At 41.7% G+C, this 24,035-nt stretch overlaps 1 protein-coding gene across 1 annotated transcript in view; it reads right to left on the bottom strand.

The window, feature by feature from the left end:
- Positions 1–24,035, bottom strand: part of CEP250 (centrosomal protein 250) — a 62,749-nt gene that overhangs the window by 16,595 nt on the left and 22,119 nt on the right. The window contains exons 16-26 of the mRNA XM_054981384.1: positions 17,809–18,002; positions 16,183–16,310; positions 15,407–15,576; positions 14,715–14,831; positions 11,165–11,299; positions 8,136–8,279; positions 6,763–7,622; positions 5,914–6,073; positions 5,037–5,394; positions 2,217–2,344; positions 1,116–1,236 (exon numbers count right to left, since the gene is read on the bottom strand). Coding sequence (XP_054837359.1) covers positions 1,116–1,236; positions 2,217–2,344; positions 5,037–5,394; positions 5,914–6,073; positions 6,763–7,622; positions 8,136–8,279; positions 11,165–11,299; positions 14,715–14,831; positions 15,407–15,576; positions 16,183–16,310; positions 17,809–18,002 — 2,515 coding nt within the window. The remainder of the gene's footprint in view (positions 1–1,115; positions 1,237–2,216; positions 2,345–5,036; positions 5,395–5,913; positions 6,074–6,762; positions 7,623–8,135; positions 8,280–11,164; positions 11,300–14,714; positions 14,832–15,406; positions 15,577–16,182; positions 16,311–17,808; positions 18,003–24,035) is intronic.

Here is a 24,035-nt window from a genome sequence, read left to right as displayed (position 1 = left end):
TCAAAGAGGAGGTTTTGGAAAAAACAATATTCAGATGAATGGCAAGACAAGCTTAAAAGTTTTAAGACTGCCTTGTGGCTTTTCGCTACATGAGTTCCTCTCACACACCTTTATCTCGGTTTTTCTTAGCACTAAACCTGAATTAGAGTTCTGGAACATAAATACTTCCTCATTGATAAAAATATTTATCCCCTAAATTACTACCCTACTGCTTTTATTTTTTTACCTAAATGGACCAACATGGCTATCTGCACTAGTTACCTGCAGTAAGTTTTCTTAGCCATGATTTGACAGGAAGTGTAAACAGCTATATAAAATCATTTGGAACTTCCCCACGAGAAGTCCATTACATATCATATCCTTGCAGCTTTAAAAAAATGGTTTTTCAGATGTGTGCGTGTCATTCTACAGCAAAAATCCTCACTGTCAAGATCAGTAGGACTTAAAACTTGAGAATTGCTTCCTGAACCACTGTTGTGGCCAAAGACAAAACTGTGAGGTGAGCACAAGCTCTGCCCAGAGATTTTCAGTTTTAAATTCTAATCCAGAGAAACCATTTTTCTAATTCTGACTGGTTTGCACTCAGAATGAAAAGCACCTTTGACTGCTTATCCTTGCCCCTACACAGATGAGCAGTGATGCACCGTAAGTCCCTGCCTACTCTTATGCATCTGCTCCATTACTGTCCCTAAAGACCACTCTGATTAATCCTTAAAGCATACCAAATATCGTACTCTTTCTGATTTCCCATATGACTTCCTGCTATTGGCCTAGCCGTGCAACTTCTCCAGCATAGCTCTTGGCTCCAATTCTCTGCTTGTTTCCAGTGTACATGTTCCTCCACTACCTTCCCTCCTGCAGGTGTCGTCCTCCTCATCTGACCTTTGCAATATCCCTGAAAAGATTTATCATTTGACTATAACATTGTCTCTATCTTGATTATTGTAAGGACAGCCAACAGCCACTAAGCCTGACACAGCAACATTTTTGTAGACACCTATTATCCACAATTATGAATTCCACCCGCCCCACTCCATTTTCACAGCAGAAAGCTCTCTTTCCAGGAGCCCTCTAGTACTTATGAGGCACCAGACTGAGAAGGAAGAGGCCTATACCTTCCTGGCTTTGGTTCAACCACTTTTGCAGCTCTTGTGTTTTGGCATTGATACGATCTCTCTCAGCTTCCTTTTCACTTAATTCTTGCTTCAGTTTCTCAGAATTCTTCCTTATCTCATCCTGCAAAAACAGAAATGGTGATGATACATGCAACTAAAAACACTATATAAAATAAAGGACCAAGGACATCTAGAATAATGATGCAACACCACACACACACCCTCATAGAACAAGCCAACAGATTACATGGAGTTCAGTGTAAATTTCCAGCAATCCAAACCGGACCCTTATGCAACAGCTGCTTTTTAACCTTATATTAGGAGGTCCATTCTCAAACATATATGAGCTAGGCAAATTAACCTGCCATAATATAAAAGGAAAAAAATGTTCAGAGGTTCTTCATTAGGTATCGTTTGTTCAGCTCGACATTAAGAGGCAGCTGTTTCTTAGTGCAACAAGTTAACAGATAGATATGGAAGAATTTACATGGCAGAAGTTAATAGAGAGAGACAATTGTTAACTAAACCATATGTCAATACATTTTGCCTAGTTCAGACATCTTTTAGTAATACTAGTGCAAGAAAATATGTACAGTGAAAACACTGATAATCTTGCATTTTATATCTGTGTCAAAAAAGTAGCAGGGCAGAGAACAAATAAGAAGTACGTTATGATATTAACTAAGCTATAGATTCATTCACTGAATACACCAGGTGAAAAGTAAACAACAGTATGTATACTCCAGTAAGTGGAACAATGAGGAACTTCTCTGTGCTTCAAAAGCTTGCCTATCAGTGGAAGAGAGAGTCTGTGCCTCAATAGTACAGCATGTGCTTTGCAAGCAGATGGTCCTAGATTCAGTCCCTGGCACCCCCAATGAAATGGGAGGAACAGGCAGTAGGTGATATGAAAGATTCTGAAGAGTTACTGCCAGGCACAGTAAACAATACTGACCAATGGTCTAATTCAGTATAAAGCAGCTTTACATCAATACCAATCGTGTTCTAAGGGACCAAAATGGTAATGACATCTCGATCAACTATGGAGGAACTTACAGATTCCCAAGAGATTGCTGCAATATGAGATCAGAAAAAAATTACCCGTTCTTGGTGAGCATGCCAGACATCCTGCCGAAGATCCTGGATTGCTTCTGCCACTCTCTCAGCTGTAAGCTCTGTAGAAAGGTCCTTGAGCTGAAGCAGGGCCATCCCTCTCACATTATCCTGTTCTGGAGAAACAAGCCATCTCTGTAATGGCATCTACCTGAAGAGTCACAGATGGGAAAAAAACCAAGGAGTGCCGAGAAGGAACACTCATTGAGGGCCAAATCAGACATAGAAGATGCAAAACAGCTGCTGACACTCTGTGTCTCTTTGCTCCCCTTTTCCTGTAACATTTAATACAAGATGATCACAGGGGGATGCAACACACAATGACATCCCGTCATATGCTGTTTGGATTTCATGGTACATGAAAAAGGAAAACAAGAGATTCAGTGGGAGAATCTCTTATAAGATCTAGTTTGCAACCCATGTCACAGGGAATGAAATAATTTAATCCTATATTCAATGCATTGTCCATACAACTCTCAAGATGTCAGGGCTGTCACACACAGATAAGTGCATGCAATAATCAGCAGTCCTACAGTCAACCACTGACATTTTATACTAAATGTTTCATTCCAATAACTAAATAAGGATTTGCACATTCCAACCAAACACTAAGCTCTCCTTAAAGTGCTGAATATTCTAATTTTTTTTTCTAAAACAAAGCTTTTGTCTTTGTGGGACATGACCAGATACCAAGGAAGCAATTTACCTAAGAACCCATGTGTGACTTATAATCCATATCTGCTGTAGCACAGTGGTTAAGTGGTCAGGCTGTAAATCAGCACTCTGCTGGTTTGAATCCCACTACTGCCATGAACTCAGCAGGCAGCCTTGGGTAAGCCACTCTTCTCAGTCGCAATGCACCCAACTCCCTGGCCGCATTGTGGGGATATTAACAACACTGACTTTGTTTACCACTCTAAGTAGGACGCTAATCTGTCTAGAAGAGCAGTATATAAGCACAGTTATCATCATCATCATCGTGGGAAATTAGAATCTCATGTTCATGCTAAAGACACTTCCAATTCCGTGAAGCAGCCATCACTCATTGTTATTTTTCTCAGATCAATAAAATCTGGGAATATAAACTCTCTCAAGCAAATGAGCTCCTAGCATTTCAGTGTAAAATAATCAGTAGCAAATTAACCTCTGCATCAATTACTACCATCAAAGGACTTACTCTTTATTTAGAAGCTAATAAATAGTTTAAAGATGTATCATAAATTCCATATACTGTCAGTCAGTATATCTCATGTAACAAAAGGTCTAAAAATACAAAGATCTGAGTAAAGCCAGTATCAGCACATTTCCTTTGTGAACTGGCAGTGATCAGTTTCCTACTTTGTAAAAGAAAGATAACTTTACATATAATTAGTTAATGAGGCCAGACAACAATCCTTTCCCTCCAGTACATCCTTGGCCATCAAGATATGCAAAATGCCTCTCATCAGTTGACTGGAAAAACAGATCAAAGGAAAGTGAGTTCTCATTTCATTCAACTTATTTAACTGTTGCACATATTCCAGTCCTCCAGGCAGCTCAAGAAAGCTTCAGCGAGACTGCTGGATCATGCACTTCCATATTCTAATCACTATATATCTGAAAACAGGAGCTACAGAAAGGATAGCAAGGAACAAAGTACGAATCTTTACTAAATATCCAGGGTGAAAACCCCAGACTTCTTGATCAGAAAGAAGGTGCCACTGGACCTGCTGTACTGCAGACCAACATGGCTACACACCTAAAAAGAAAAATCCAAGTTAAGATAATATGAACAGATATATCACTAGGTAGGAAAAGTAGGACTGGGGAAGGCAATGGCAAACCACCCCGTAAAAAGTCTTCCAAGAAAACATCATCATGTGACGTCCCCCCATGGGTGACTCAGTGCTTGCACAGGGTCCCAGACCCCCTGACTACAGCTCTAGCTTACTCACCTAATCAATGGTAACCTTTACCTTTACCTTCAGTAATGTATTGATAAGCATGCATACATAACAAAATGCCCAGAAAACTGACATTCATATCAGGCTTTGTTGTTTGTTTTCATTTCACATTTGAATATGGTAAGAAGCATCCCATAAAAAAGTGACATTTGATTGTTCATTCCAGTAATGCTGATACATCCCAATGTGCTTCTTTAATGTTCATGGGTGGGTTTCCCTTCTATATAAAAACTGTAACCTCCTATCACGAGATGACCAAACACATATAACTTACGTATATAAATAGCTCTGTCTAGTGCATACCTAAGTCCTACTGTACTATTCTATATGAGCGCAGGTACTACTATATGTACTATACTTTATGTACATGAGCATAGGTACTACTTGACAAGGAAGTTATGCTCTCACTGTAGAAAAAAGCAACCATCCACTTTTATCTATTACATTTTTATCTCACCCTTTGCCCATGCAGCTCAAAAAGGCATTCATGGTCCTCCCTTCCTCCACTTTATCCTCACAGCAACCTTATGAGTTAAAATAGGATGAGACAGAATCTGGCCAAAACTCACCCAGTCAGCTACATGACATAGCTGGGGGATTTGAACCTGGGTATCCCTAGGCCTATTCCATTTTAAACACTACACCACATTGGTACTCATCTTTGGGTGCTAAGATGACAGCAATGAGAAAAAAAAATAGCAGATATGAAGCAAAATTAGGATGTGCTCCATTTCAATACATCATATTAGAAAACAAGTACCATGGAGCAAAAATCTAGACCCCCTGACTACACACTCTAGCTTACTCACCTAATCAATGATCACTTTGTTAAGGGTACGCTGCTAATCTGGTATCTTAGACTCACCTCTACAAGAGGAAGTGGAGCTCCAAATGGGTCGGTCTCCTCTCCCCCCATGTTCCAGCTTTTCCTCGGGGTTACTACACAACAGGTACTGCAGAACAGAATGCAACTTGGTTAACTGGCACTCTGCCTCCCAACGGGCTGAACAAGCACGCTGACATTCTGAAGCCAGTGCCTCTGTCCTACTCTCTGTGCTAGAAAGGCTCAGGCGCAACTGAGATGCTTCAGCTTCCAACATCTTCACAGAGTCCCTTAGAAGCTGCTCACTAGCACGTGATTTTTCCAGGTCCTGGGCCAGTTTCTCCTTGTTCGCTATCAAGACTGCCTCCTTCTCTAGCATCGTCTGCCTGAATGACTGCATCTGCAGGGGAAAAGCAACATGGACAGATCTCCATAGATATAGTAATATGGCACAGAGAAAAGCTGAACACAGGATGAGTGAGCATTCAGTAAAAGAAGACATGTTTCCAGTGGTATGGACAGTAGAGAAAAACTGGATACTGTTTGCAAGAAAAAACTAGTTTTATACATTTGCTTGAAAGACTGGGACACTGAACTAATTACTGAACTATCATGATTTTACTAATTGTATCAGTAAAATAATGGGCAAATAGCTTTGAAAAGATCATTAAGAATGGACATCATGTTAAATCAATGAAACTATAACACAACATGACATGAATGCTGCTTGCTTCCTCCCTGGAACTCAGCATATATGGATGGTTAAGAAAGAGATACACAAGCAAAGCCCAATTAGTGTGCACAATACAGTGTACTGTGGAACATGGGGCATGCATAAGAAGCATCTCATGATAAAAATGTCATGATATGCAGGCAGGGGTTAGTAATGAGACAGAAATAAAAATCAGGAAGGCAGTACCTGGCTACTGAGCTCCTGTGCTTCTCTTCTGTGGTCAGCCAGCAACTGCTGCGCTTGGTGCAGTGCAGTGTTCAGTTTAGTGACTTCACTCTGATGGGCACAGTCACTATCTTCCAGCCTCTTGAGCTTGACCTCTTTCTCCTTCAAGGACACAGCCAGGCTGAACCAGAAAAAAAAGACTTCAATTTCATGAGGACAACAGCCATAATGTGAGAACAAAAACCCTAAGAAAAGAACATGCGGCCATGAGGTTTTTTGCTTGTTAGGGAAAACTTGTGTGTGAAGGACACTGTTTTGCTGGTACACTGCCTGTATCCCATACATGCACAAGACAAGGTAGTGGATGGTGTCTTATCTTAGTCTGGTGAAGCCTAAAGAAGCCTTCCTTGGTTGGAAGAAGAGCTACTTAAGTCGAAGGAATGATTCAAACTTTGTTTAGTCATGTGGTAGGATACAGGCTAGTTGCTTTAACAACCATAGTGGGTCTCATCTATTTGGGAATATAAGGAAAGCTAAGTCATATTATTTATAATATTATAAATATATTTATACAATATAATTCTTGTAAATATTTTATGAGAGAAAGCACCACCCTTCAAAACCACTTTAGGAAAAACTGATAAAGGCAGCTACATTTCTGACCGGACTAAGCACCATAAGGAGGAGTACAACAGTAGGCCCTTTTTCTTGCTACAAAATCCCAACTCAAGTGATCTCAAGCTGGTTTTGCTTTATCCAGAGAAAAGCCTTCCATGAACCAGAGACTCAGAACATTTCTGCATCTCTGCATAGTAGTTCAGAGATCTGAGAAAGAAGCACGCACCTACAAATTATGGCTCTTGCACTCACCTGGCTCTTTCCTGTTCCAGTGCTTGCAATGTTGTCTTCAGCTCTGCATTCTGGCATTCTACCTCCTCCCATTGGTTTTGCTCCCCTTTCATTTTCTGCACTGCAGCATTCTGATTATCTATCTCCTTTTGTTTCATTTGCAGCTCCATATTCTTACATTCCAACTCCTCTTGCTGCCTATGGAGAAGGGACTGCAGTTCAGTGTTCTGACGTTCAATTTCCTCCTCCCAGCTCTGCATCTCTGAGTTACGTTGTTTTGCCTCCTGCCAACAGCTGCGAAGCCTCGTGTTCTCTTGTTCTGCCTCCTCTTGCTGTCTCTGCAGCACAGACTTGAGCTTTGCATTCTGACGTTCCAGCTCTTCTTTCTGGTGCTGCAGCTCCACATTCTGAAGTTCTGCTTCTCTTTTTTGAGTTTGCAGCTCTTTATTTTGACTTTTTGCCTCCTCCCACTGTTTCTGGAGTATAGCATGTTGCTCTACATTTTTACGCTCTTCCTCCTCCCACCGATTCCACTCCCTTTCTAAGACTTGGACTTTGGCATACTGATGCTCCACCTCTTCCTGTTTGTTCTGCAGCTCTTTGTTCATATGTTCTTCCTCCTCCCACTGTTTTTGCAGTGTAGCTCTCAGTTCTGTGTTCCAACGCTCCACTTCTTCCTTCTGGCTCCGCAACTCAGTGTTCTGATGTTCCATCTCTTCTCGCTGTTCCCGCTCAACTTCCAACTTTTTCTGGAGTTCTGCAACTTCTAGTGCTTTCTGTTTGGTCAGTTCTTGCACCTCTCTTAAGTGTTGCTGACCCTCCATCCTAATCAACTGGCAAGAATCTTTTGCCATTGAGAGCTGGGAGTCCAAATCTTGTACCTAGAAACAGAACAGAAAGGAGGCAGACGTTCCAATACCCACTGACTTTAGTATACACAGTGGAAATGTATCATTTAGATTCACACATCTAATTTCAAGACACACACTTCAAGTCTCTTTTTATGGAGTGCAAGTGTTTTGTTTGCCTGACAAACCATGCTAGAAAATCAGTGTGGTAAAGATATTACATCATTTAGGTAAGATGGAAAAAGAGAAATTTGGTGTCCTGTTAACAGTAGAAAATATTTGGCTCATCTACTGCATAACCTTTTTCATAATTATTCATTTTTCAATTAATTACTTTCTATTATTACTGTATCCTTTTTTCCCCAAATGATTTTACACTCTAGAAGCTTAGCACTGTACAACAGTTCAGATCTTTGCACAGTACAGTTTTCCTCCATCAACATATTTCTATTCCTGTTTGATTAGATAGTTTTTAAAAGTCACATGCTTGACACAGATGAAAGGCCAGAAAATTGTTTTTCTGGGACAACAGCTTTTAGTAAGCACCTGACTTTGCAAAGCATCTTGCTGCTGAAGGAGGAAGTTTATTTCTTCTTTGAGAGATTTTATCTCCTCCCTGTGCTTTTCCCCCAGCATTTCCATGGTAGTTTGGGCATCCTTAAGTTCATTTTCCAAACCTTGTAAAGCACTCTGCAAAGGAAGAAAAAGTGATGGTTTTAATATAGTCAAAATATACCTTTTAAACACTTATTTGCCCAAAACTGAAATCAATCAAGTTGGAATCAAGAGCAAGGTTTGAAACTGATGGAACCTTTCAACTGCATAAACATCAGCTGTACAAATGCATCAGGCCTCCAATTTCACAGGATCAAGACCTGCTACAACAGTCAATTTTTAAAAATGATCAAATTCCAAATATGAAACACATAACACAGAATGCAACATTTAACTTGACATAATAAATTTCATGCATTTAGGAAGAATGTCAATCAAAAAAACCCAACAATATTCCATAAAAGAAACAGGACACAGTAATAAAGAAAGATGAGATCTACATACAATGCTGTGATTTAAAAGATCCTTTATAGAGGGAATGGTGAGAAGAATGTTATTTGACTTACGGACAAGGAAATAGCTTCCAGACACAGTTCTCTTACATTAATGACTGAAAAACTGGAGATGGAATATAGAAAAGCTGCAAGATTACAGTAAAAAGGTAAAGGTAGTCCCCTGTGCAAGCACCGAGTCATTACTGACCCATGGGGGGACATCACATCACGACGTTTTCTTGGCAGACCTTTTATGGGGTGGTTTGCCACTGCCTTCCCCAGTCATCTTCACATTACCCCCAGTACACAAGTACTAAAAAGTTTAAGGAGTTTATTGAAATACGCAATATTGATGGTAACTTTTTAGATTAAAAAAATCACAAATGGTTTGATTACAGAAATGCAAATTTGAGACTATGTACTGTTTTCCTCCAGCAATTTTGCATCAGCATCAACTTGCCTACTATGGTATGAAATGGCATATCATGCAACTGACAAGGTGTAAGATCTAGGGGTGTGCACTGCAAAAAGATTAGGGCCTGGGGGGTCATTTTCTTCCCTAATAACCCCAGATTTGCAGGGGACCCTCTCCTAATCCTCCTCTCACAACCCCCCAAGTTTCATGGAGATTGGACTTCAGGGGGCCATGTTATGGCCCTCTATGAAACAATGGGAAAATTGGGGGGAGGTCCCCCTAGGGTTTCTATACACAGCTTCCCTTGGGTCTGACCCGGAAATTACAGTGGGCCCAGAATGCTGCTGCACATGTCCCGACGGGTATACCATACAGGACACACATCACTCCGATCTTGCAGCAACTGCACTGGCTCCCCATGGTGTTCCGGATCAGGTTCAAGGTTTTTGTTTTAACCTTTAAAGCCCTAAACGGACTGGGACCAGCATACCTGAGGGACCATCTCTCCCAGTATGTACCCCAGAGAACGCTTAGATCAGCAGGAAAACACCTACTGGTGTTCCCTGGCCCCAGGAAGGTGTGGCTGGCCTCAACCAGGGCCAGGGCCTTTTCAGTCCTGGCCCCAACCTGGTGGAATTTTCTGTCAGAGGATACCCAGGCCCGCCAAGACCTTATATCTTTTTGGCAGGGCTGTAAGACAGAGATGTTCCACCAGACGTATGGCTGAGGCAAACCTAAGATTTTCTTGGGAATGGCTCCTGAATCGTCTCCTGCTGGGGCGGGGGGAGCTCCATAACCACCTGCCCCCTCATATGCAAAGTCACAGTGACAGCACTGGTTGTACCCCCTCTCTCCCTTGTGTTTATGTTATGTTGGGAAGAGTGGAGGAGGCTGCCATCTGGGGTCTGACTGTACATATCAATGACTCTGGTTTAAATGTATTTAATGTATTTTAATGTTTTATCTTTGTATTATTACACTGTTGTAACCTGCCCTGAGCCCATTTGCAGGGAGGGCAGGCTATAAATTAAATAAATAAATATAAATAAATAAATAAATAGGTGGCTGGGGGTGGCATTTTGCAAGCAAAATGCACCAAATTTGCAGGGGAACTACTCCTACCTGTCCTCTCAAGACCTCCCAAGTTTCAGGCAGATTGGACTCCGGGGGGGGGGCATGTTATGGTCCCACAAAAAAGGTGCCCCTAAATTTTTCTTAGTGTGATTCTCTGGTGTGACATTTGGTCCTCATGGGGACAATGGAGATCAGCGGTGGATAGGGGAACCTTCTTGGGGGGGGGCATAACATGCCCCCCAAAGTCCAATCTCCCTGAAACTTTAGGGGTTTTGAGAGGATAGGTAAAGTAGGTTCCCCTGCAAATTTGGTGCATTTTGCTTGCAAAATGCCACCCCCAGCTACCTAGAAAGCCCCACTAGCAGCGGAAGCACTGTTTCCTCTTGGCGTTCCTTAGAAACAGCAAGTGAAAGACTGTATGTGCACTACCCAAAGCTTAACAAAGTGTTCCAAAGCTTTGCTTTGGTATTCCCGAATTGTTTCAGCAATGCCAAAACATCCCAAATTGGGCCCAATCCAGGTTAAAAACCTGCTTCAGAACCTGATGTGTACATCTCTAGTAGGAGCTCTTTGAACTTAACTGTAACACCCAACAAGCAATTGTTCTTCAAAAATGAGACAGTTGATCAACTGTGTTTGGGCATGGGCAATTGGTTTGGAACTTAAATGGTTCAAAGATAATGTTTCACATATTATATAGCCAGTCCAAACTGTAATGAATCGAGCCAACATATTAAAGTATGCTTTTACATTTTTACTTTGTTCTCCACACCAGACTTGTAATAATAATAACAGAGTGGTTTATAAAGTATGTTATTATTATCTCCACAACAGCAAACACCCTGTGAGGTGGGTGGGGCTGAGAGAGCTTCTAGAAGCTGTAACTGACTCAAGGTCACCCAGCTGGCTTCCAGTGGAGGAGTGGGGAATCAAATCCGGTTCTCCAGATTAGAGTCCCGTGCTCTTAACTACTAACACCGAACTGGCTCTTCCAGCCTTTATAACCATTTCCACTCTCAACAGCTGCTCACCCCTACCTGCTTCTGCTCTTCATGCATCTTCAATTTCTGATGGAGATACTCCAGCTGCTGGCAAGTACTGGTCAGTTCTTCTTTGGTTTGGGCAAGTTCGTCTATTAAAGATTTCTTCTCATTCTCTTTTACTAGCACCATCTGCATGCAGAGAGATTAAGAAACAGGTTCTTTCATAACTGAAACAAGTTTGGTGATTCTCGAATCCCTCAATTTCAACATCTCAGAGCAAAACCAACATTCCATCCCAAGAAAACCAAACACTGCTCATAAAAACCATCCAAGCTCAACAATATTTGTTAGTTTGAAAGTAAGAATAATTTTGAATGGCACGTTGTCAGAAACAGCAGACTCACAATGAGGGACAGAAAGTAGCAGGCTCATAGAATTCAGCCAAAAATTTGCTGAAATAGAATAGCCTTACATGACTAGCAAAAGCTCAACAGAGAAGGCTCTCTCTCCACACCTTCTCTGGAAGGTTGTTTCACTGGGTAGAAGCTATCACAGAAAAGGCCACAAATGTCACTGAAGCTAGATGCACATTGTGAAAGGACGGCACCTCTACAGAAGATTGAGCCAACTAAGGCAGAGGGCAGGTCTACAGAGAGAGGCAGTCCTTCAAGAAATCCACTGGATTTCCCAGCTGAAAAAATCCCCTGTTATAGAGTTATATACTTGACTCTAGGCCGCAGTAGCAGAGAACGTCTACAGACCATAAACAGACTTTTATTTATTTGGGAAAAAACTGGCTTAATTTAGAGACCCTCAAGCTGCTACAAGAACTGATGCAATCTGAAGATACTGAGGTGACAGGAACGCAGCAGAGAACTCTGATCTGCACACAGTGAAATCTCTTGGAATTGGCTTTAAAAAACAAAAGTACTAAATACTGCACAGGAAGGCATTATTCAGATTAAGTAAGTGTTAACACTTTAGAAATGCTTTGCATGATCAGAAGTATATTAATACTTTGAGGAAGTGTCCTGGACCAAGTGTTGACCCCCCCCCACACACACACACACAAAAATAGTTTAGTGTGGCCCCGTGGATACTAAAATCCATGGATTAGGGCCACACTGACAGAAGTCAGACTTTTCAACAAACTTGGGGACCCTGCAGGTTTGCAGAAAAATCAGAAAACCCAAGAAAAATGGACGAGGAGTTGTAAATCCCCCTAAATAGAGGAGTGTTATCTGTGCATGCGCAAACATTGCTTCTCTGTTGGAGCTGCTCTGGTACAGCATCAAGATGGGCTGGGTGCCAAGTGGCCAGCCGACTGCATGAGATGGGCAGGATGGGCAGGTGAGGAGCCATTGTTGCATGCCTCTTGGTTGGAGGGGGGAGGGGTTTGGATGGCAGAGCAGGGGCAAACTGAGGAGAGGAGTGAATGAGCAGAGATCAGACTGAGGGTGCAGCAGGAGAGCAAGGGGGAGTTGAGGATCAGTGTTTGAGGTAAGGAGGGGGAAGGATTATGGTGTGAACAAAAAAAGATGGGAGGAGGTGGTAGCAGTGAGATGAAAAGGTAAAGAAAGATAGTTGGGAGGTAGAAGCCAGAGGACAAAGCACGGAGCAGTGAGGGAATTTCCCCATGAGTTTCTCATGGTTCCCTCTTGCATATATAGAAAAGGTAAATGTTAATTGTTAAATATAAAACCAAATACAAACACAGGATTGCAGCCTGAACTTGTTTTGTACAAATTTGAGGTATGTGTGCCTTGATGAGAACAATCCTATTTTGATTACTAAGCTGGAGAGCCAATTTGGTGTAGTGGGAGCACAGGACTCTAATATGAAGAACCGGGTTTGATTCCTCACTCCTCCACTTGAAGCCAGCTAGGTGACCTTGGGTTAGTCACACCTTCTAGCTCTCTCAGCCCCGCCCAACTCACGGGGTGTTTGCTGTTGTGGGGATAATAATAACATACTTTGTAAACCACTCTGAGTGGGTGTTAAGTCGTCCTGAAGGGCGGTATATAAATCGATTGTTATTAGAAGTCTGGTATGGAGAACAAAGTAAAAAGTATATACCGTCCTGAAGGGTGGTATATAAATCAAATGTTGTTGTTATCATCATCACCACCACAAAGTTTTGAATGTTTTTCTCCCTCCAAGGACTATTATTGTACGAAAAAGAATTCTGAGTAAGGAGAAAGTCTATGTATAGCAAGGGTCCCTGAAGTGGCATTTGTGGGCACCATGGCACATGCCAACACTTTTCCTGGAGTCTACCAAAGGTTTTTAGAAAGTGGGAGGGCTTTTGCTTAGAAAGGCAATTTACTGGCTCATTAGAGGTCACATTGGCTGTGCAGATTTTTAAGACGTTGCTTTGGCAGCAGCTTCCACCACAGCCCAATGATTTTCACTGAGTGACTGAATGTGTATGCAAGAAAATATTTTTAAACAATATGTTCATCTTAAAAGGCATCCTGTTAAAGAGAGCTTGAAATGTTGAAGAGTTACTATATATATATATATATATATATATATATATATATATATATATATATATATATATATATATATATATATATATATATATATATATATATATATATATATATATATATATATATATATATATATATATATATATATATATATATATATATATATATATATATATATATATATATATATATATATATATATATATATATATATATATATATATATATATATATATATATATATATATATATATATATATATATATATATATATATATATATATATATATATATATATATATATATATGACCAGTGTCTTCTTGCCCTCCATGCATCTGACGAAGAGAACTGTGATTCTCGAAAGCTTATGCTACGATAAAGTTGGTTAGTCTTAAAGGTGCTACTGGACTCTTTGATTTTGCTACTACAGACTAACACAGCTAACTCCTCTGCATATGAGAGTTCTGTTTGACCTTACTCCCTGACATTTTGTGGTTGGCTCTGCCCCTTGTGGCAGCCGTTTACTGGTTGCATGCAGCACCCTGTTAGACTTCGAAAGGTGCCCTCATGTTCAAAAAGATTGGAGACGTCTATACAGAGTAAAAAGTGTTTTTAATATAGGGAGAAGATAAACGGACAAGTATGCAGCGATGGGTACTTCCCAATGTCTGCGAGTTTTGAATGTTTCTTATATACTTGAGAAAAATGGGCTGTGTCAAATGAAACAGAAAAAGGTGTAGACAGTGGTAAAGCGACATATATTATTTGTAGGATTTGAGTCCAGCTGTACCTTAGAGACCAAGAAGATTTTCAGGGTATAAGATTTCATAAGTCAAAGTTCCCTTCTTCAGAGAGCTTTGACTCTTGAAAGCTTATACACTGAAAATCTTAGTCTCTAGGGTACCACTGGACTCAAATCCTGATGTTCTACTGCAGATCAACACAGCTACATGCCTGAAACTATTTATAATGTATGTGCGTTGCAAGCAACATTCTTTTTAAAATAACTCAGAATATTTAGCTCAAGGCACCAGTTCTACTTTAGCTCTTGCTTATTTTTTTTTAGCTTTAATGAAATCATCTTCATTTCCATTTGCCCAGCACTGACCTCCTGCTGCAGCTCCAACAGATTCCTCTCATAGACACTTTCAATCTCTTTTTTTTCCTTAGCCACACGCTCCAACACCACCTGTAATTCTATATGGTGCTGCTGCCGTTCACTTTCCTAGTAACAATTCAAATGAATATGGAGACAGAAAAAAAGAAACCCATCCTTTAAACCACTAAAGTGATTCTTCTGCATTTTAGAGGCGGAAATGCTATTTACTAAGTACAAATAATAGAATTTATCATCCATTTTAAAGCATTTTTGCATTGCAACTAAATATCCTATGCCACCATAGCGCTTATTTATACCATTTTGTAGAGTTACAATGGCATAGATACATTGACTTCCACAGTGATAAGTCTCCGTATAGCTATCACTGCCACAATCAGGGCGGAGGCATTTGCACTTGCAATGGAGTATGCACACAGCAATGTTCCTTGCCTTGACCCGCCTCCCTCCCATGACTAACATTTTCTTCCATAATAGTGGAGAGCTTACTTGGGTTTATTTTATTTTTTTTAAACAGTAATTGCTTGATAACTATAGGACAACAATATTTTAAGCATCTATTGTCACAATTTAGTACTTAGTCTGAATTCCCAGCTTTCATTTTTTTAAAAAAGAATGGGAATTAAGCAGAGATTTAAAAAAAGAGAGAGAGAGAACCAGGCATTTTCAAAAGGGATGCTTACCAACTCTTGAAAGATTGTGTTCATTTCTTCCTCATGCACAATTTGAATGTGGCTGAGGGTTTCTTGATACTTCTGCTCTGCCGCCAACAGTTGCTCTGCTTTGTCCTTTTCTTCCTGCTCAACTTTGGACTTCTCAGCTTCCAATTCAATGCAAAGACATTTCACCTCTCCTGCAGAAGTTACAAGGTATTTTACTTAAAATATTTTAACTTAGGCAGCAAAACATTAAAACCAACTTTTCAAAGACATATATAAAACAATTAAAAATAACTACGCATAAACAGGAAGGAGGATCAGTGAGGAAAATCTAAACCAAACAAAAAAACTTTTACCCATTGGCAGAGGACAATGATAGAGGGAGCCAGATGAACCTCCCTGGGGAAGTAATTTCATAGTTCTGGTATCATGACCAAGGCCCTTTTTTGGGTTGCTACCTATCTAGCTTCAGATGGCGGGGGTGTCCAAAGCAGACAATTGTAGTGATCAGGTAGGTTCATATAGGAGTAGGCAGTCCTTAAGGTATGCTGCCTCCAATCCACACTGGACTACAAAGATCAACACCAGAATTTGAACAGGGCCCGGAAGCAAACTGGGAGCCCTTATAGGTGGAACAAAACTGGAATGATATGGTCCCTATGAAACATTTGAATCAATGCTGTATTACAGCTCCTTTGGGCAAAAGGTGGCTAATTGTGGCTTCTGTCCCATAAATGGAGGAAGCCAGATGTATACTACTTCTTCTGCATACAGGCCAGATCTCTGAAAATGCCTCTCACCTTGTATCACTTCCTTAGCTTGGCTGATTGTCTGAACTTGGATTTCCAGTTGATCCTTGATGACTTCTAGTTGGGACACTTGCTGCTGAGCCTGAAACAGGCCTGATTCCAGAAGTTCCTTTGCTGATCTATAGATTACAAATACAGAGTTTATATTCACCTTTGATCTCTTGCTTGTGACAAAGGAGGATTGAATCCCAACAAAACCAGATTTAATCTGAAAGTGCTATCAGAAAACTAAGTTACATATTTGAATGAATACAACAGCAGTTATACAGACTATAGTCCATGGGAGTCAAAAGTGAACATACTGGTATCAGTTAAGGTGGCAAAACTTCTTTATGATTTTCGGAAAGGTGTATGTCTATGTATTATATTTTGATGTGCTAGATGACCCATTGTGATTGGAAGCATAAGCTTTTTATAATGTCATCAAAATGGCCAAAGCCAATGTTTCCTACCTTTTTAATTTGAACTATAACTTATGAAACAAGTGTCCAATTTAAAATTTTAAAGCACTATTTAAAAACTAATAAATTCACCTACAAATAATATTAATAATGCCTCTCTCCATACTTTTTTTGAGAAATAAGCCATAAATCAAAGGAATTTTTTTCACATTTTTAATGTTTATGGCATATGATACTTAACTTAAATGAAGATAATCACCTAAAGTATATTAGACACCTGTAGCTTATTCCTTTGCCTTTCCAGTGAGTCACAGCATGAAGAAATTTATTTTGATAACCACAGTGAGGTACATGAGAGTGGAGCCATGTGTTATATGTGTTACTGCAAAGAAACATCTGTTAATTTTATGATTTCAGCAAATGTTCAACACGCATATCTTTTTATTTACAAATCTTACATTGTCATATCATAACTGCTAATGTCTAACATTTTTTCACACTATTTTTAATGTTCATCATCACTGAAATTATCTTCTGAGTCCTCAAGTTCTATTGCAAAATCCACATGGCAGAACAGGGAATCAAACCTGGGTCAATCAGATCCTAGTCTGTCACTCTAACTACTACACCAGAACGGCTCCATTTCACTAAATGCAGTAGGGACTGATCATTTGCTCAGGAAAATAGTACAGAAGTTGTGAGTTTAACCCTTTCCCTAAAAGTGGCTTTCCAGTCATATTAACAAGCTCCACACAGCAGCATTTATTAAGAAAATACTAAACTGGATCCATGACTCTCAGAACTCCAAGATTAACATATCATTTGGCCCTAAACATACAGAAAACAAATACAAAATTATAAATTTATTCTAGGCAGGTACCCATTGGTCACGTTGATACAAGCTGCAACATTAGAAGAGACATACAATTAAGTACAAATTATGAAGATCTATGAAAAGCAGAACTAATATATTACATGTAGCATTTTTAGTCATACTTTGAACATTTTATGTGCTATGCATGTGTTGAGTTGCTTCTCATATGTGCAGAACCACCCTTGCCACTAGCATACTAACCACATATCACTGTTTCCGAGAGAGCAGACTAATTTCAGAGACCTCTGATGGAAAATCCCCTCTTAGGGTCTAGAACTATTATGATCTCATGATCCAATAATTATTCTAATAGGTAAGAGCCTTCCTGCCCCAAATTCTCACCTGAACTCTGCCACCTGCTCTGTAAGAGTCCTTCTCTCCCGCTCAACAGCCTCTAGTCGAACTTCCAACGCTGCTTTCTCACGCGTGAGTGATTCCTTTTCTCTAGAAATCTTAGCCAGCATCTCTCCAAGACGGCTCAGCTCCTGACGTGCTTGTTCCAAATCAGTTTTAGATGTTCCTCGCTGGTGACAAGCCTAGAAAGGATGGAGAGAAAACTTCGTTTCTAGCACAAACTTGAGTTACATCACTAATGACAGCAAAGCACCACACTGCACGAAGAAAAAAGGCAGCTCAAAAAAGACCCACTGTTTCTCTTGTAAAACAGGACATTTCCATGACATATATGACAACTAAAGTTATTATACAAAAGGGGAAAATGGACATTAATGTGTCAAAACATTATTATGAAGAAATTTGCTTATACAGAGAGAACAAAGCAAATATAAAAAGTGTTGCACTTACCTGTAACTGTTGTTCATCTAGGTCTTCCATGCAGGCACACATGGGACTGTGCACGCGCAGTCCTGCCGACTTCGGAGATTCCTAAAGCTCAAAACCACTAGAGAGCGCCCTCGCCTCCCAGCACACATGCGTGGCCGCTTTTCCTACCAAAAACAGCCGACGTACATCTAGTGAATGTAGGGCCTTTTCGGCCTCCGAGGTCTGATTACGGAAAAATACTGGTAAGGATAACTCCTGAGAAAGGTGGAAACTAGAAACTACTTTTGGCAAAAATTCCACCTTAGTCCTAAGAATCACCTTTTCAGCATGAACTTTCAAGTAAGGGGGTTCACAGCATAGAGCAGCTAGTTCCCCGACCCTCCTGACCGAAATAATGGCCACCAGGAATGCCACCTTCATAGATAAAAAACATAACAGGCATGTGGCCAATGGTTCAAATGGCTTAGACATAAGTCTGGTCAGAACCAAAGGCAGCAACCACTGAAGGACTATAGCCCGGACAGGGGGAAACAAATTGTTCAAACCTTTCAGACACAGTTTATACATATAATGGGAAAACCCTGTTTTCCTGTCTATCGGAGGGTGGAAGACGGAAATTGCCACCAAATATACCTTAATTGAAGAATTAGACAAGACCCCCTGTTTAAGGTCCCAAAGAAAATCCAGAACTTCAGATAGGGAGGAAGCTAGGGGATCTAAACCCTTCCTTTGACACTAAGCACTAAACTTGTTCCATTTAATGGTGTAAGACTGGCGTGTGGATAAACGCCTCGCATTCTGTAAAACATTAGTCACTCCCTCAAAGAAGGTCTGTCCTGAAGGATCAACCAGGCTGTCAGTTTGAGTGTGTCTACTCTGTGGTGAAACACACCTCTCCAAGACAACAAATCTGGTATTGTCGGGAAATGGTACAGCTGAGACTGCAGCCTCAGGAGTGTGGAACCACGGTTGTCGTGTCCGGTATTGGGTTGTTAGGATGGCTGATGTCCTATCCACCTGAATTTTGCTGAGCACCCTGGCCAGGAGTGGAAACAGGGAAACATGTAAAAGAGGTGGTTGGACCATCTGAGTTGAAACACATCCACAAGTGACTCACGGCCTATACCACCTCTGGAACAATAGCTGGAAGTCTTGCGATTCTCCTCGGAAGCAAAAAGGTCCACATCTGGAAAACCCCAGGCAGGGCATGAGTAAGTGTCTTGCAGGGATCACTCATGGTTGTCCCCCTGCAACCTGCTTAAATGATCCACTACCATATTGTCTATGCCTGGGATATGGACCGCTTGCAGCCACACTGAATGATCCGTGGCCCCGTTCCAGATTCTCATCTCTTCTTTGCAGAGTCACCAACGCTGTGCCCCCTGTTTGTTTATATAGAACATAGTTGTTGTATTGTCCGCAAGTATCTGGATGGTCTTGTTCCTTACGGTATCTGCAAATGAAATCAGCACATATACCACTGCCCTCAATTCCAACAAATTAATATGCTCTTGTCATTCAGATTTATCCCACACGCCATGAGCATAGGATCCTTCACAGTGAACCCCCCAACCAAGAGTGGATGCATCTGTGGTAATGGAGACATCCAATTGTTTGCAGCCAAATCGAACTCCTTTAAAAAGATTAGAATCACTCATCCACCAGTCTAGAGAACTAAGGAACTTCCGGGGCACGCTGAATCTCTTGAACTGAGGATCTCTCTCAGGACAAAAGGCTGAACTAAACCACAGTTGTACGGAGCGCATATGTCGCCTCGCTAAGGGCACCACCGCAGTGGTAGAGGCCATACATGCCGAAAAGGTCTGAATAAGCCGGGCAGACTGAAATCTGCATCTCTTGAATCGTTTAACCAATGCCTTTAGTTTTAAGGCTCTTTCTGAAGGTAAGAAACCTGCATCCTGTATACCATTAATAATGGCCTCAATAAACTGGATAACCTTGGACGGATCAAGTTTAGATTTCTTTTAATTGACAAACAGACCCAATTTAAGGCAGGTGGACAGTGTAATGGAAACCTATCTAGACACACCATCGGCTGACTGTCCGACAATCAGCCAGTCGTCCAAATAGGGGAAGATACAACACCCCTGAACCCTCAGAAAGGCTATCATTACTGCCACACATTTAGTAAAGACACATGGGGCAGTAGATAACCCAAAAGGAAGAACTCTATACTGAAAGATGCATTCCCCATAGGTAAAACACAAGAACTTCTTGTGTTCCGGGAAAATCAAAACGTGAAAGTAAGCATCCTTCAGGTTTATGACCGCAAACCAGGACTGCGAGGGCAGCAGTGTCATCACTGCCTGTAACGTTACCATTTTAAACTTTACGAACCCAAACAAACTTATTCCATTTACAGAGGTCCAGAATAGGTTGGAGACGCTCCATCTTTTTTCTCTACTATGAACAAATTGGAATAAAAACCCAAAAGCGAGGATTGATCTGTAACCTCTTCGATAGCCTCCTTCTCCAGAAGGGCTGACAGCTCAGTCAACACCTCGAGCTGAGCCCCTTTATCAGTAAAAACAGGGAGTCGTAGGTAAGGTAACTGCAAAAACTCAATTTTATAACCAACTTGAATAATTTTTAAAACCCAAACATCAGAGATGACATTGCACCATTCAGCATAGAATGAACTCAGCCTGACCCCAGACATAGGGTCAGGTCCCTGTAATTGTCAAAATTGTTCGTGGGAGTGGGTCTGCTCCTTAGAATGCTGCTGATGAGCTCCCTGCTTGCCCTTATGATTTTGTTTCCTTCTAGGAAAGGATGACTGCGGACTCTGATAAGACCGCTGGGCCTGATAAGCGTACCCTTGGTACTGGTGGAAACGGTGTTGCCAACCCCGTGACAAGGATCTGTATTGGTATCTGCCAGAAGAATGTTGTTGTTGCTGCTGCGGATGGACACCATACGAAGGCGCCGTAAGACAGTCTTTTCGTTTCTTGGAAAGATAATCATCTGTTCTTTCCGAAAAAAGAGTAGGTCCCTCAAAAGGGAGGTCCTCGACCTTAAGTTTTGGTCTCCGCCGGCAACGCTGTGGATCTCAGCCAGGCGAATCTTCGCGAACAACCGCAGAGAACAATGACCTCGCAGAAGTATCCACCATATTTCTACTGGTGTTAATTTGGTGGCAGGACAAATGGAACGCTTCCTCCTGGATGACCTTGAGGAAGAATCTCTGATCTTCTGGTAGCTTTGTGACGAATGTAGCAACTTTATTCCATAGAAGCAGCTGGTAAGCTGCCATCATGGCCGCATAGTTAGCTATTTTAATATTAAAGGCGGCCAAGGTGTACATCTTTCACCCCATCACATCTATCTTCCTGCTCTCCTTGTCAGAGGGAACGGACAGAGACCCCTGTTTAGGTTTGGCTTGCATCTCCCCTGTAACAAGCGATGAAGGAGGAAGATGCAAGGACAGGCACGAACAAGGATCATCCTTGGTCCTGTAGAGGTTTTCAATCTTCCTATTAGTGGCGGGAGTGGAAGCCGGTTTCAGATTCAGGCCTCTGAGGAGATCTACAAAGCCTTCAATAATTGGGAAGGCTACCGCAGGAGTGGATCCTGAATAAATATGCTGCAGGATCTTGTCCTTTGACTTTGGTTCCGATGACGCCACATCAACCTCCAAGGCCTTAGCCATGTGCTGCAGCAGCTCGGTATATGTGCGGAAATCATCCAGCGGTGAGGCATCCTCCATACGGCCAACCACACCTTCCTGAGAATTTGACGGTGGCGAGTCATAGGGCCTGGGATGCTGGGTGCTCCCCTCAAAGCCCATTTCTGAACCATGGAGCCAGCGTAAGAGTAAGCTCTTACTGAAGGGGATCTGGAGCGGTCCCTAAACAGCTGCTCCGAGTAGGAGGAACCTTCTCTGTGGTGACGATACAGAGCTGCTTCTTCACTTGCTCGATAGCTCCTCGAGTAAGGACTGGGTCCCCCATGTGAGTAAGGGCTCATCCAATGTCTGGAGTGTCACCTTCCGTCCTGAGAAGAGTATGACGACCAAGAGCCTTGACATGGTTATCTAGAATGCCCCGATGGAGTAGGGGGTTTTTCTACCAGGATCCTCATCTAATCCACCTTTGGACCGAGGGGTGCTGCGGGATGATAAGTAGTCACCCGACCCCTGATGCTTCTTGCTAAGGGGCTCGGATCTGATGTCCCCAATGCTTCTTGCTAAGGGGCTCGGATCCAACGACCCCTTGAAGCTCGACAGGTGGTCAGGAGGAGATCACGCTCTCCAGAATTGCTTTCTCGCATTTTGAAGTGTGATGTCTCTTTTTCTTCTTCTCCAGGTCGCCAGACGGTTCTGGAACAGCTATCGGATTCGAGGGCTTTGGAGCCAAAGAAGACACACTCCGTTGGTTCCGAGGAGCCCATCGGTCCAAGGAGGCGAGCGACATGGAAGGCATCCTACTCCATGGAGTCTTAGCGCCTGGAGCCTTTGAAGCAGAGTTGTCACGTCAGGCCCGAGGTGAGTGCTCTGAGACTGCAGTTGGTGCCAAAGGTGTCCCGCTCCGAGGAATCCTCAACTCCGAAAGCATCGGATCCGAAGTAGGTATCGCTGATGCTGAAGAGCCACGGGCCATTAAGTCGGTCGGATCTGACGACGGGTGAGACTCTGAATGGGCCAGAGATGAACGGGAATGCGGTGTCTTTGTGCCAGAGGACCCAGGACCAGGCTAGGTAGAGGAAGCAGATGAAGCAGAAGTCTTTGCCCTGGTCAGTGGGTCAGTAGCAGCCATGGTCCATTGCCACAATGAGGCCTGCAGTCTCCTGGCCCACTCTGCTCTGGCCTTCGGGGAGAAGGTACAGCAGTGCTTACAAGCCTGTGTGTTGCAGGTCTCCCCCAAACAGTACAGACAGAGTGACCATCTCACTTGGTCATTTTCCTATCACAAGAAACGCACCTCTTAAACAAGGCCTTCTCCGATATCACTAGCAACACTGTGGATCGACGATCGAGCAAGAACCTCCAGTGTTGGCAGCAAAAGAGGAACTGAGGGTATGTCAGGGGCCTCTTAGAGGCCGTTTTCAGTGGGAAAAGTGGCCACGTATGAGCGCTGGGAGGCGAGGGCGCCCCCTAGTGGTTTTGAGCTTTAGGAATCTCTGAAGTCAGCAGGCCTGCGCGTGGGACTGCACAGGAAGACTGTCGATGAACATTTAGATTTGTCTGAATACTATAGCGGATGGTTCTTAACTGGGACACTTCATCTGGTGTCCAGATATCAGAAAAAATAGGAAGATGCTGAAGGATAAGACTTATGAGAATGATTCAAGGGCAGCTCAGCATACTTTCCACAGATGCTTACAGAGCACAGCTTTTGTCATATAAAGATTAAAATGAGGCTGCACAACCTAATCATAAGTAACTACGGGGAGCAAAAATGTGTATGAACAAATACTATATATTATTTTCTAAAGTAGTCAAAATGTAAAATTAGCTGAAGCCTAAAAATATAAATATATATATATGTATTTGCTTTGATGCAAATTCCACTATCCCACATGCAATTGTATGCATAATTACTTGGGAGAAAGTTCTAAGTAAACTGTTAGAATAATACTATTAAAACAGATTTCTTTGCAGTAAGAGTGCACAGTTGCAGGAACAAAATATAAACTAAATGTAATATATCCTTCATAAGTTATACTAAGTTTAAACACCTTTCTAAATGATAAAATGTTGAATGAACACTAAATAATACGTTTGATGCAATTCACTTGAGTTCATTGGGCAATCAAGAAGTTTTAAT

The sequence above is a fragment of the Eublepharis macularius genome, chromosome 5 (assembly GCF_028583425.1).
Source record: "Eublepharis macularius isolate TG4126 chromosome 5, MPM_Emac_v1.0, whole genome shotgun sequence".
Classification (NCBI taxonomy): Eukaryota; Metazoa; Chordata; class Lepidosauria; order Squamata; family Eublepharidae; genus Eublepharis; species Eublepharis macularius.
Note: the sequence above shows the minus strand (reverse complement) of the source record. Positions and strands in the feature narration are given on the sequence as shown.